This window comes from Schistosoma haematobium, chromosome 4, assembly GCF_000699445.3.
Source record: "Schistosoma haematobium chromosome 4, whole genome shotgun sequence".
Taxonomy (NCBI): Eukaryota; Metazoa; Platyhelminthes; class Trematoda; order Strigeidida; family Schistosomatidae; genus Schistosoma; species Schistosoma haematobium.
In genome coordinates, this window is record NC_067199.1 from 38449238 (window position 1) to 38462878 (window position 13641).

The 13641-nt window shown below is 37.6% G+C and overlaps 1 protein-coding gene across 1 annotated transcript; it reads left to right on the forward strand.

Annotated features, from left to right (window-relative positions):
• Window positions 1-3368: 3368 nt before the first annotated feature.
• On the forward strand, window positions 3369-13100 carry MS3_00008015 (uncharacterized protein). Its single transcript, XM_051216353.1, has 8 exons — window positions 3369-3462; window positions 3494-3600; window positions 3634-3826; window positions 3869-3934; window positions 3967-4067; window positions 5442-5488; window positions 9716-9792; window positions 12377-13100. Exons 1-8 carry the CDS (start codon window positions 3427-3429, stop codon window positions 12443-12445), a joined length of 696 nt encoding a protein of 231 aa, XP_051066930.1. The 5' UTR covers window positions 3369-3426; the 3' UTR covers window positions 12446-13100.
• The last annotated feature ends 541 nt before the right edge of the window (window positions 13101-13641 follow it).

Sequence of the window (13641 nt, forward strand, 5' to 3'; positions counted from 1 at the left end):
TGTTTAAGTACGGCTTCCTTCCATTCGGTATAAGTTGTTGCCCAGCCATATTACAGGAAGTGATAAATATGTTAGTCCGTGATCTTAAAGGCGAAGAAGCTTATCAAGATTCAAATGGTCCAAATTGTTAGGAACAGAATAGACGAAGCTTTCGCTTAACGGGCTTTTGTGTCTAGTAGCAGTGGGTCACCAAAACCTCCAGGCAGGAACCTAGGTATCCTAGTAAATGTTCATTTTGTTCACGTACTTTTGAATGTCTTGGACGCGTAGTCGGAAGTAACGATTTTAAAGCTCCACTGAAAAATGCACCATCCCCGAAGAATCTTACAAAACTGAATTCACTAGCGGGCGCTCTTTAATACAATTCCCGTTTTATTAACAACTTTTCTTGTGCTAATTCTTTATTTCAAATCTTGACATCGAATCCATTTAAGTGAGGTAGGGAACAAGAGTCATGCATGCGAACCGTACCAAAGTTTCTTCGGAGTGATTCTGTTGTCCGGGCTTACCCCCTAGCGTACATTTTCTGCTTATTACTGATGCAACACCTATGTATATTGGTGCAGTTTTGGAGCAGGACGGTAGCTCTACAATATGTGTTTTACGTGAACGTACAGAACCAAGTTATTCACAAACTCAATGAGAAGCATTAGCTGTGTTTTGGGCTACGAAAAGACTTCATGAGTATTTATTTGGAAAGAAATCCACTGTTGTTACAGACCATGAAGCCTTGAAGTTCATTTATCATCCCGGAAAATCCTTAGTACACTTCACAGTCGCTATGGTTCAACGATGGATTATTGCTTTGAGTGCCTATGACTATACGATTCGGCAAAAAAGGCTAAAAAAAACTCAACATGTTGATTACATATATCTGCAATCATTACAAGATAAGCCTCTTAATACTGCATACTATTTGTTGGTGCAACCTTTACTGGTGAGACGTCCAAATCTCATTAGAGAAACTTGCAAACATCTTAGCTGTAAACTCAATTCTATACGAAAAGGTTAGAACGCTAATCTGAAACGTAGATTTCATGCCTATTTTTTCTAAGCAAAATGAGTCAACCACTACTCCTGGTGGTATTTTGTATTTAGATGATCGTGTTGTTATTTCTCCTTCATTGTATAAATCTGTCCTTGAAGATCTTCACGGTGAACATTAACGTGTTGAGAAAATGAAGCCCTTGACAAGGCTCACATGTTGGTGGTTAGAGATAAATAAAGATATATGTCGTACAGAAAACAATTTTAAAAAATGTCATAAGTTGAAAAATTAGCCTTCGAAGTAGACTCCATGGCCAGTATTGCTTGAGACCTGGCAGAGAATTCATGCAGATTACTGTGGTTCATTTCATGGCAAACAATATGCACTTGTAGCTATTGATTCTTTTTCAAGGTGGTCTGAAGTTTTTTTCGCAACTTCACCAAATTCTGACCCATCAATTCAAGCATTTAGATAGGTGTTTAGTCGAGAAGGGGTTCTCATGGTGTTAGTGTCCGATAATGGCACTCATTTTGCTGCGGATGCAGTCACTCGCTGGTTGAATGCTGTAGTGTGCAGATATCTGTTTACTGCTCCCAGACACCCTTTTCATAATTGTTAGGCAGACAATTTTGTCAGGACGATGAAGACTGCTACTAATTCCATTGCCGCTTCAATATTTGACGAACTGGAGATGGCAGTAGACATATTTCTACTGCAATATAGAAATGTTAAACATTTTATAATGAAAGAGACTCCATCAAAGATATCAAAAGGAAGGATTGTTCGTTAGAATATGAAGTGTTTAGAGCCTGTAGAAATTACTTATTATCATGGAAATGACCTTCGACCAACCATGGAGATTATCGTGAAGAATGTTGGAAAATCTATGGCTCGGATCCTACATATCAATAATTCAAGTACATATAAGCAGCATGCTAATCAAATGCAATTCCAGAAACCAAGTGAGTCTGTTCCAATATCAGTTGTTAACTCTAATACAAATGAGTACATTCTAGCTCATACAGAGTCTACATCCAATACACAATCTGATAAACATACGATTAACCTCAGAAGTACAATTGGTCACAAAAATTGGGATTCTCATTTATGCTGTGGTGGTTGTGGTACTTGTGCGAACTAATGACTCTTTTGTACTTGATTTTCCATTGATTATGAATTCTAAATACAATACATTTATTTGTGTTCATCTATTCCTATCTGGCTTAAACTGCACTGTTTGGAGAATCCCTAGCTAGTAAATTGATTCTAAGACTTCTAAACATCATATAGGTCCAAGGCATCCATCGTATTCCATGTGTTTCCTTGAAATAAAAAGGTCTTCCAAATCCAATAAACTACCAGAAGGAAGATAAAACGCGAGAGTAAGCAACATTCGTTGACTACAGTCTTCATTTAGAACGCGACTGTGACCTATTCCAACACACGAAATTGCAATTCAGTTCGTCCTCGGAATTTCGTATGATGTTTAAAATGGACTAGTGGTTTGTCTTTTCCACAGTTCTTGTGTGACGGTTCTTTTTTGCGAAATGGTGTTGCTAACCCACTGAATAGTCAAACGTTTCGATTTTAGTGGCCCGTGGATCTGACTCCAAGATCGTACGAATGATTGTTATCGCCTATTCTCGTATATAATCGTCGACTTAAATCGCGTTATCCAATAACGGAATTCAATAAGTCGAATAACGAGAATTGACTTGTGAATGCATATATTTTGTACATGAAGCGAATGAAACAGCAAAGCAAAATGACACGTATGAAAGATGGATGGGAAGCCAACTCCATTTTAGTCAAGCGTTACTCAATATTTATAGTCAGATAAAATAAAGCTACAGACATGTGATTAATGGGATAAGAAGGGCACACACATATACGCTCATATAAAAACAGTCTAGATTGATAAGAGAATAAATAACAAGGTCAAAGTATGGCTCGAGTAGAATGAATAAAATGGGATGTCCGAAAGCTAGAATAAGGTATATGGGCTTGGCATAATAACTGACACTATACGATCAATGAAGCAGATAAAGAAGACGAGGTAAGTACCGATATATTCAAAATCACGAGTAGCTTCATTAGGTCTTTATTATCGCTATGGGGAACGAACATTGTACGACTGATTGGCATACACATGACGGCGAATATCAATACAGAAGTGTGTACAATGTCACAAAGACAAGGAAGGATCACAATTTCGTTTACTCGTGTAAAATGCCTGACTTTCTATCATTGTGATGTTTCACATGAATTTTAACTAATTAAATACCAGGTAGTACGACAGTTACATGTTTCCAGTTTCGTTGACCTTGAGTAAACTCATATATATTGGGCATTGAGTACGGATTCTTAATATTTTTTTGGTGTGGATGAACTCCTCTGTCCTTGATAACGGCAATCATTCAAACAGTCGAATCCACGACATGTCTAGTAACATAATGAAGTCTGACTCTGTTGTGGTTAGCGTTGTCTTTTTAATAATTTCTTCAGATAGAAGACAACTTTCGAGGATTTCCCACGGAGTATTTCTGCACATCTCCTCGGTATGAGGGGTGCTTAGATTATGTTCTAATACCAAATGGCATGATAAAAGATAGGTAGATCGTGAATTTGAGATAAGTATTTTAAAGGCTTGAAAAAATGTCAATGGATATTGTTGACCATTACGAGGCTTGCAATGCGACATCGATCACACTTATGTGTGTTCTCAAAGGTGGATTTAAATTCCTTGCAGATCTTGTTGATGGAATTGAACGCACTATCCGTGCTCGAGGTATCGTCCTACCAATGTCCGTTGAGTTTGTTCGTGTTAAGAGTTATGTTGTACGTTAACAAATAAAACATAATTTCCCCGAAATTCACCAGAATGATGTCAGTATTCATGAGCCTATATTAACTGGTTTAGGAGATCCTTCAGAATACAAAGATAAGGTATTTTAAAACCTAATGATACATTTTGTAAGAATGTCCTTGTCGTCGAAGATATAATTGACACAGGAAAAACAATAACGAAACTTATAAGTCATCTGGATAATTTGTCTACGAAAAGTGTTAAAGTCGCCAGGTATGTTTTGTAATATTTTCAGCTTTCCAGTCTTATGATATAAAAGTCGCCTCTCTATGTATCGTACTTTTCATTAGTCCTTTATTTTAATTTAAGATCGTTGTCCGGAATCTTTGGTGTTCCCGATCCACTTGGATAACATTGACTCACTTTTTCGGATTAAGTTTGAAGTTAGCGGACTTGATTAATTCACAATAATTTATATGTATGAGCTGGGAAATGTTGATACTAGTAATTATTACGTAGTAGTTAGTATAGTCAGTGTTTGTCGTATGTTTATAAATTATGGAACCTCGTTATCCAGTGCTCACTTACTGTAATATCCCGGACATTAAGATGTGTGATATGAAAATTAACTGTCAAATCTATTTTTCCTGTTATTTATAACCCCAAGTTTCATCACTTTACTTTTTTCTAAATAGTAGTTCCAAAATGTTTGTTGTATTTTGTGGTTCTACCGTTTTGTTAAAATATGACAGATTTTGTGGTATGCGTACTTATGTAGCATGTTTCGGTTCCTTAAGTGTTTTATGTTATGTACTACTACATTTCGTGAAATCAACCACATGTCCTCTTTTGAGTTCACCATATGCTTGAACCTTATCTAATATTTGAAACTTTAAGCTAAATTAATTTGCGATTAGCGAAGAACTAAATTACTGTCAGTCACATTATGGTTTACGAGTTTAGACTCAAGAATCATACTGGTAATTTCGTATGAACCGAACTCATTAGTCTCTAGTCTGTTCACAGAAGGTTGCTAAATTTTGAGATGGTGGAGGTTTGTAGATCAGGTAGATGATTTAGTGAGACTAATTTATGGACGACCTTTGAGCGACACTAAAAAGACCTTGGAAATATCCACCTACATACTACGGTTAAATGAGGGTTATTAACTAGTGTGAAGAATTAGGATTAATATTTACGGTTGACAGTTAGGGTTAGCAGTTAGATATAGAGTTTTCATCACGGACTGACATCAGCTATGATGCAAAACTCCATTTAGCCAGGTAAGTATAAAGTAATTTAGCGCGAAAATTCAAGACCTGTTGTCGTAAATCTGATTGGTTCGTCCATATATTATAGTCTTGCCGATGATTTTGGTGGAGTTTTGTCCTCTGAGCTGGATGGTTTGATCGTCGAACTATCATCGTTCTTCCGAGTGCCATCAAAAACTTCAGGTATAAGTGATAGTTCCACGACCAAACCATCCAGCTCAGAAAACAAAACCACCAAATGTTGCTGAATTTATCAGAAGTAAAAGTGACACGATAATTAGTAAGTGAACGGAGACTAAGTTTCACTAATTTTGATAAAAATCAGTGTTTTTGCCAAATTTTTCATCATGAGATTTCCGAAATCTGTTTTCTTTAGCCTTCTTGTCAAACGAACATCACCCAGGAATAAATACCGACCAGACTGTAAGTAAAATTTTATAACTTCCTAGGTTTAGTTCTTTGGTTTAAGCAAAATCATCCAATCTTGTTAACATACAGACGTAATGGAAATATTTCAGTAGGCCGATGTTGTATAATATGTATTATCACTCACGCTTGCGACTTATATCACCCACTGTTAATATTTCTTTACAGAGTCAACCAAGTAAGCCGTACAGTAAGTTTGTTGCTCGGTGATCCTAGCAGATGCGAGCAATATTTCTAAGGCGTGGTCAAATACTAGTAGCTTACGAGTATCTTCTAACCTTCCTTAATGGCCACGTTTCGCAGTCGTGAAGTAGAACAGAACAAACTGTTACTCAGTATACTCGTCCCTTAATTGATAGACGGATATCTCGCCTCCGTCATAGGTGACGTAAGTTAGCAAAAGCCAAACGAGCTTTTCGAATCCGTGCTGAGATTTCGTCAGACACCAACCCATTAGGGTTGAAGTTGTCAACGCGTTCGACTACTTCACTCTTGATCCTTAGTTCAGGTGTTGACGCAGACCAGTCCTGAAGCAACAACTTGCATTTAGAGAGGGAGAAGCGCATTCTAAACATCCTGGCATTGTTGCTCAGTGCTACCAACAAACACTGTATTTTATCAGTGTATGCACCAAACAGGACTATATCATCTGCGTACTCTAAGTTAAGTGGACCTCTTGGTAGGAGATCGATGCCCGAAAATTCAGTCGATGAGAGCATTGTTTCCATCAGTATGTCTATGATGAAGCTAAACAAAAATGGAGAAAGTGGGCAGCCTTGCCAGACACCACTTGAGGTTGCAAAGACAGATGACAGTTCGCCGTAAGCTCTCACTCGACTAGTAGTGTTCAAGTAAAGAGCATTCACAAGGTTTATGTACTTCTGGGGTACGCCTTTCAATGTCAAACACTGCCAATGAACCTCTCCGTTCACAGGGTCAAATTCTGCTTTTAAGTCAAGAAAAACTATTATTGTCGGACGCCGATAAGCATACCTGTGTTCTAGAACCTGGCGAATGGTGAATATGTCGTCGATGTAGTCATGGCCAGGTCTGAAGTTATTCTGGTGTTCTCGTGTTTGCAGTTCACAAGTCTTTGTTAAGCGTACGATAATTATTAAGGCTAATATTTCAGATGCTATATTAATCAAACTAATCCCTCTATGGTTGTCAAAGGATGATTTTGACCCCTTATGTATTGGGACAATCAGTGACTGCAAGCAGTTAGATGGGATTACGTCCAACTCCCAAATTTTAGCTAAAATATTAGTCAGTCTAATTGTAAAAACTGGACCACCATCCTTAAGGACCTCTGGACCAGCTATAGCTTTCTGAACTTCAGCTAGCGTCGGGGGACCTACTTCCATGCTCCATTCAGGCTGTTTGGGAATGGTAGGTAGTTGTAGAGCAGCTGAACTGCTCCTTAAAGTTTTCCGCCCATCGTTCTAAACGTCTGGGCTGAGAGGAGATAAGAGTGTCGTCTTTTTCCGAGATCGTCTCCCTTGCACTTAAATTCTTAATTCCAGTTTCTTTCACTAGTCTGAAAAGCTGTCTGGTATAACCTACAACCGCTACCTTTTCCATCTCTTTTGCTTTCGTCGCCTACCACTGCGCACGGTCGTTTCTTAGACTTTTGGTTAACCTAGATCTGATTTGTTTTCGCTCTTCATCGTGTTCAGAGCCTGATGGGGTGAGTTTACGAGAGTCTATCAGTGCTATAGACTTAGTAGAAGTCCACTGGTTTTTCGTGACCCTTTGGTTCAAATCACTAGTCGATGTCGCTGCTGCCTCCACAGCTGTTCGTATATCTTTCCCAGAAACATCTGGATTAGTCTCGTTTTCAGAACTTCATATGTGTGACCCCAGTTGTTCCTGGAATCTACTTTTCGTTTTCTTGTAACTGAGTTCAACTCTAATGGGTCTTAATGTGGCTTTTCTTCATTCAGTGAGGCACAAGCAAATATGTGCCCGTATTAGAGCATGATCGGAGTCTAAACGTGTACTCTAGAACGAGCTGCAGTCTTATATCGCGCCTCTCCAACGACCACTGATGGCAATATGGTCTATTTGAGTCCATCGTTGGTTTCGTGCAGGCAGTCGCCTTGTTAGACGATGTCTCTCTTTATGCTTAAAATTAGTGCTTGCTAATAATAAACTATCGTCTGAGCACAGTTGCAGCAGACGATCACCATTATCTGTTCGCTGAGCCAGAATACTGAAATACCCATCTAAATGTCTTTCTTTTTGGTTTGAGCTACCTGCCTAGGCATTAAAGTCACCGGTTACGAGTACTATGTTTGTTTTTACACTTTTTCAAAAAATTCAAGAAGTTTCCTGTAAAAGTCATCTTTCACTTCATCCGGGCTGCAACGAAATGTGTCCCCATCCTTACGAGTCCTTACAGAGCCGTTTAGCCGAACAGCAAATAGACGACTGTTAATAGGGATCCATTCTAATGGTGCTTGTTCGGCTCTCGTACTTAGTCCTATGCCTACATCCACCAGTCCACGAGAACTGGCCATCGGGTCGCCAGATACACGGAGGGTGTATCTTGTCGGCTCTTCGTTTTGGTGAGGTAAGGTCAAGTGAATGACCAAGCTAGGATCCTGTATACGTGTTTTGGAGACACAACATGCATCAATGGTACGAGATTCTAGGGTTTTAACCAAGGAGGCCTGCTGGCCGATTTGACATAGGGTGTGTACGTTGAAGGCTCCGATGTGTAGTTTGTAGCGGGGTTTCAGTAGACCCGGGACAGTGTTTCGCACATTAGAATTGTTGGCAATAATGACACTTTCGGAGGGAGTTTAGATTTGAAAGTCGAGGTAGGAGGAATAATAGGGATGGAAGAGGAAGATTGATTATGAATACAGTGATCTTGAGTGCTGTTAGAGGCATGAGGGCGTTTGTCACTTCCCGGTTGCTCACACCGTGGTAGGATTCTTTTGGAGGTACCTGAAAAGAAAATTGGATTAGAGGTGGTCTTAATGATTTGAGAGCGTGACCTCAGTGCCCAAGGGACAACTGCTTGAGATCGGTCACACACGACCTTTTTGTGAGTAATTTTCGTATTAGCTCCGTACTTGTTGGGACCTTACCACCGGAGACGGAAGTCCGTGGGATAAAGTGAGGTGTGCATTTTTAGTGTCAACCTTTTCTAACCCTTCCTTGTGGGAAGTCAGCATCGCTGTTATGCTGGTTGTCTGAAGGAGACACTTTACCACCGTCACATCTCTGTACAGTCAGCAGCACGACTTCGCCCTCGGACCTTGGCTTTGCTGCTTTTAGTCTTACCGTTCTTCAACCGACCTGTCTGTCATGTTAGGATCTTGATGAACGATCGTTACAGCCAGTATAGCTTGATCGGTTCATCACGATAGGCAAGCCCGACCACCAAGTCACGGTAGCAGCAACGGTCGGCAGTTCATTAAGGCTGTACGTTTAATCGACACTCTTGGATGTGGAGTAGTTTTCTATTGATGAAAGTAATCAACCTTTACTCAGTAAGTTACAGGTTTGAAAACACTAGCTCTCACAAAAAATAAAAGGTGACCTAAAACATTCCATGAATTTGCGTCGCAAACACTCAAACCGTATGTAACCCTAGATAATGCTTCGATATGTGTTCAACATGTGATAGTTATCTGACAATAATGAGATAGAACTTGTTGAAACGGTATGTACTTTCTAAGTGTCTTATAAAATGTGACATCACATTGTGCTCGATAAAACTTAATTCATATCAAGTAATTCTGCTAGTATGGTAAGTCAAGTGGTTTTGTTGCCATTGTATCAACGTAGTAAGTTGATTTTCGTAACTGTTTAAGTTTTCCGAATTGGGTTTGTATACATTTCAAGGATCTTAGCAAAATTGACTTTTAGTGTTTATGAAAAGTATGAACCTCTTAACTCTAGTTAGAAAGGATTTATACCTGTATTAGATGATAGTGGATCCTTGAAGCATTGTCCGACCTTTGATATTTTACACTTTACTACTTTTTAGTGAGATTCTTATCGGTTCGACACATCACTTTAAATGTTTTAACTTTTCTCTCGGGTTCGCAATCATGCTTATTCTTTAAACCGACCAGTTCAGAGGACGAAATTCCACTAGAATTATTCTTTGTTACATTTTCGCGTAGATTTGGAAGTTTCTATAGGAAAGTATGATATTCTGTATAGATTTTTCTTATCGTTGTCCCACTGTTTTTTCTGTTTGATCCTTAGTTGTTGGTTTTGAAGTTCCAAATCGATTTGTTGTTGGCTATGCTTTAGACTATAATGATAATTTCCGTGACCTTCACGTGAGTTACCGTCTGCTACATCAACTTATTGAAGTTTTCTTGCTTATTTTGCTGAATACGTTTTGTGAAGTTATGAATAAAATGTCACGTGAATTTATGTAATGAGTATTTGCAAATTGGTTTATAGGCATTTAGACAACTAGTTAGTGGCATATCTCATTCACTTTGTTTACGACATACTTTACATTTCAAGGCTTAGCCACCTTTTTCTGAAATATATTTGCTACAAGTAAACAAAACGGATGACCTGTGGTCATTATACTGATGTGGTACGGCACGGCTTTTTGTAAATATTGGCTGTTTGGGAACTATTTTTAAAGTCATTGATCCAACTAATACTAGATTTCAGTGTCGAGTCACCTAGACTGGTGGCCACATTGCAACATGATCGATAGCATTCGATCTGCACTAATAGAGACTAGACAAGCATGAGATTGATCACCACCCAGTGATCAATCAATTGTGATTACATCTCAGTCCTACAGGAGGTTAGTCACGGCTCGGATAGCTCAGTGGTAACGTCTCTGACTGTGAAGCTGGGTGACACGAGATCGAATCCGCCAGGGAGCACCAGTTCCCTCAAGATTACAGGTACACCTTGCTGACGAGTGCCAAGTAGCACGAAACCCGGGTCCAGGGTTTCCTGTTGACTACCTCCAACCACCATCTAATCTCAAGAACTCTAGTATGTCTAATAGCAGGACTTAATGACTAAAGTACTATTGACAATGAAATCATGAAAGAAGTCACTAAACAAATATGATTGCTTCTTATTGTGAAATAAGTTTCTGGGTTTTGTAAACGAAGAAAACGTCTGTTTCTTATTAGTATGATGATCATTTATCAAATTTGAATAACGAGGCTTATTGTTACATACGATAAAATAAGTAGTAAAACACTAACTTTGTGTAACCAGTCTTGTCATATTTTTGAAGCATTTGACATGCTATCACTTGATAGATATTTACCGACCTTGTATTCGTCTTGGTGTGCTACTTTGGGACTCCTCAATGAATTGTTACCTGTAGTTTCACGAGTGAACATCATTACCAAACGCAAATGTATCCAACCTCAAAAATACTATGGACTAGAATAACTAAGAGATCATTATCGACTACAAATCCCGTTCATTTACTACCTTGTAGTTAATACACACATCTCTAACCTCCTGAAATGAGCGTTTAAATATTTTTATTAGTTCTCTTTCGATATTTAATGTGTGTACTCCAGCAATAATTCGATCACGCCACCGAATATCCAGTTGTTCTCCAAAACGGGATCTTGTAGTCTTTTTAAACTTCATGTATGAGGCCTCTGTCTGATCACTTTGAAAAACCATTTTGTGGCATCTCGGCATCCGAAGTTTTTTTCTTCACACGACTGAATAATATGTACTCATAAATTCTATGCCACAATGAAATAGGTTTATCAGAGTAAGCTAGGGTTTTCAGTAGACTATAGACATCCTTACCGGTCATTGTAGGGAAATAAACTGTAGTTTTACCATCTTAGATGCCTTTCTCGTCATGCCATAGATTTCAAATAATTTCGCTTTATTTCTAATTACTGCCCAGCTTGAATTAGTGTCCAGTAACTAGCTGCACAATGAAGACAGTTCTGATAATTTGTAGTGTTGAATGTAAGATACACACTAGCAGTTCCCAAACCTATCCGTAACATTCTGTAATATTTACGAATAGCCGAGCACTCAAGTAAGAGAGAAGGTCGTCAGCACACAAAGATATTGTACCGTAATTAGAACAATGTGCATAATACTGTACAAAGCCTTTGCCATTTCACAGAAACTCTAAAACAGATACAATAAATAATTAGCTTACATCGATCAGCATTTAGTATTTGGGCCTTATTCGTAATTATTATATTTTTAGAGAACCACAGGAAACTGTGCACCTGTACTTGAGTCAAGAAGTTTTTTCCGACGATCCTTCTTGTCATCAACTCCATTAGGAAATTCACGCGTAAAATCAGTCTTTGTCACCAAAACACATATGTGCGTGGATAAATGCAGTAACTTGGAATTACCATCATAGGTTTTTGTTTATTATTATTAGCTCGATTCAATATTACATGTTTTGGTACAATATGGAATTCTCAGCACGAAGTATTTCAACAAATTTCCATTTCTCACTTCTTGGTCAATCCTGACGATAAATATTGAGTGATCACCAGTTAGAAGTTAGCAGTCCAGTCAATCGATACCTAAATAATGTACATTCTTTTCGCTGCATATTGCCAACAATCACGACATCTCTGATTGGACCTTTTATAATTTGTACAACGAAAGGTTGTACACTTTTCAGAAACGCACTTGAATAGGTTATACGATTAATAGTCATAATGATGTAATAAAATAAACAGAATTAGATAACTTGTTGAAATATTTGGATAGTAGAAATAGGTAGCCCAGATATTCAAGCAGGACTTTATTATAATTTCTAAATTCTGTTTACATAAAACTTAGGTAAAGTATTATTGAAGTAATTTTAAGAAATGTTTCTTCGAAAATTATTAATTTACTTATGTTGAATTACCTCTTTTTTTTTTGTTTTTCTACATCATTCAGCATATTTGCGTGATTAATGAAGTGGGTCAAAAAAAATTCTCTGTACCATGTACATCGAAATCTGTTTAAATGTTTTATAACTGGTAATTAACAATAAACTACATAAACAGAATTTCCTCATGATGGACATTCTGTAAATAATTTATCAATATCACATAAAATAGTAACTTGATTATCTTTAAAATGAAAAGATAACAACAATAACAATGTGTTTAACACGTAATTGTTCTATAAACATCTTCTACACTTTCGTTATCCTTATCTCTACTATACTATACTATAGTATATATATATATATATATCGTTAGTCTGTACCTGTATAATCGACATATCTTCATGATATATATATATATATGTGTTATTACTACGAAACCGATTTATCCGCATTATATTCTTAACTTATTTTTTTCCCTTTATTTATAAGATCATATTTGGCACACAATTGTTTTGTTGTCGTTGTTCTTTTCTTTTCTTTTCTTCTTTAATCCTTTCATTTACGTTTATCAATTGGTGAATTTAATTGGCTACTTATCTTACCGTTTTATTTCTCTCCACTTTTATTACATTAAAATATTTCTTCAGAAGAGATTTTAATGTTTAATTGACCAATAATAATGATTAATTTTTCATTGTTGTTATTTGTTACTTATTATAATATTTTAGTATTATTGTTATTATTTAAATGTATATTGGTTAAAATAAAACTAAGATCGAATGGAAAAATTGTCTTCATTTTGTATATGTCTTATAGAATTCTCTTAATAGGATTAAATTGAGTCAATTTAAGTTCATTTAAATGAAATAATAAAGTTGCCTACTGAATCTAAACTCAATCAATTTTTAAAATGATGGTTGGAGGTAGTCAACAGGAAACTATGGATTCGGAATTTGTGCTACTTGGCACTCGTCAACAAGGTGTACCTATAATATTGAGGGAATTGGTACTCCATGACGGATTCGATCTCGTGTCACCCAATCTTCTTTATTATTTTATTTTAACACATAGATATTGGTACAAGGAGGCACCAAATACATATGCGCCACACAAATCTCATTCCATATGTGTGAGGGCTGTGATACTGACCGGGTGCCCAAACCGAAGCAGGTGGTTTTCTTAGGGGGCCACACCCCGAGCCTTTGACCTAAAGGTCTAACCCACAAGGCAGTGGAGCATCGTAAGGAGATGCAGTCCCATGGTAGCCGGTGACCAACGATTGGTTCATGCGCCATTTGTTCCTTTAGGATACTGGAGCCCATGTGCACCA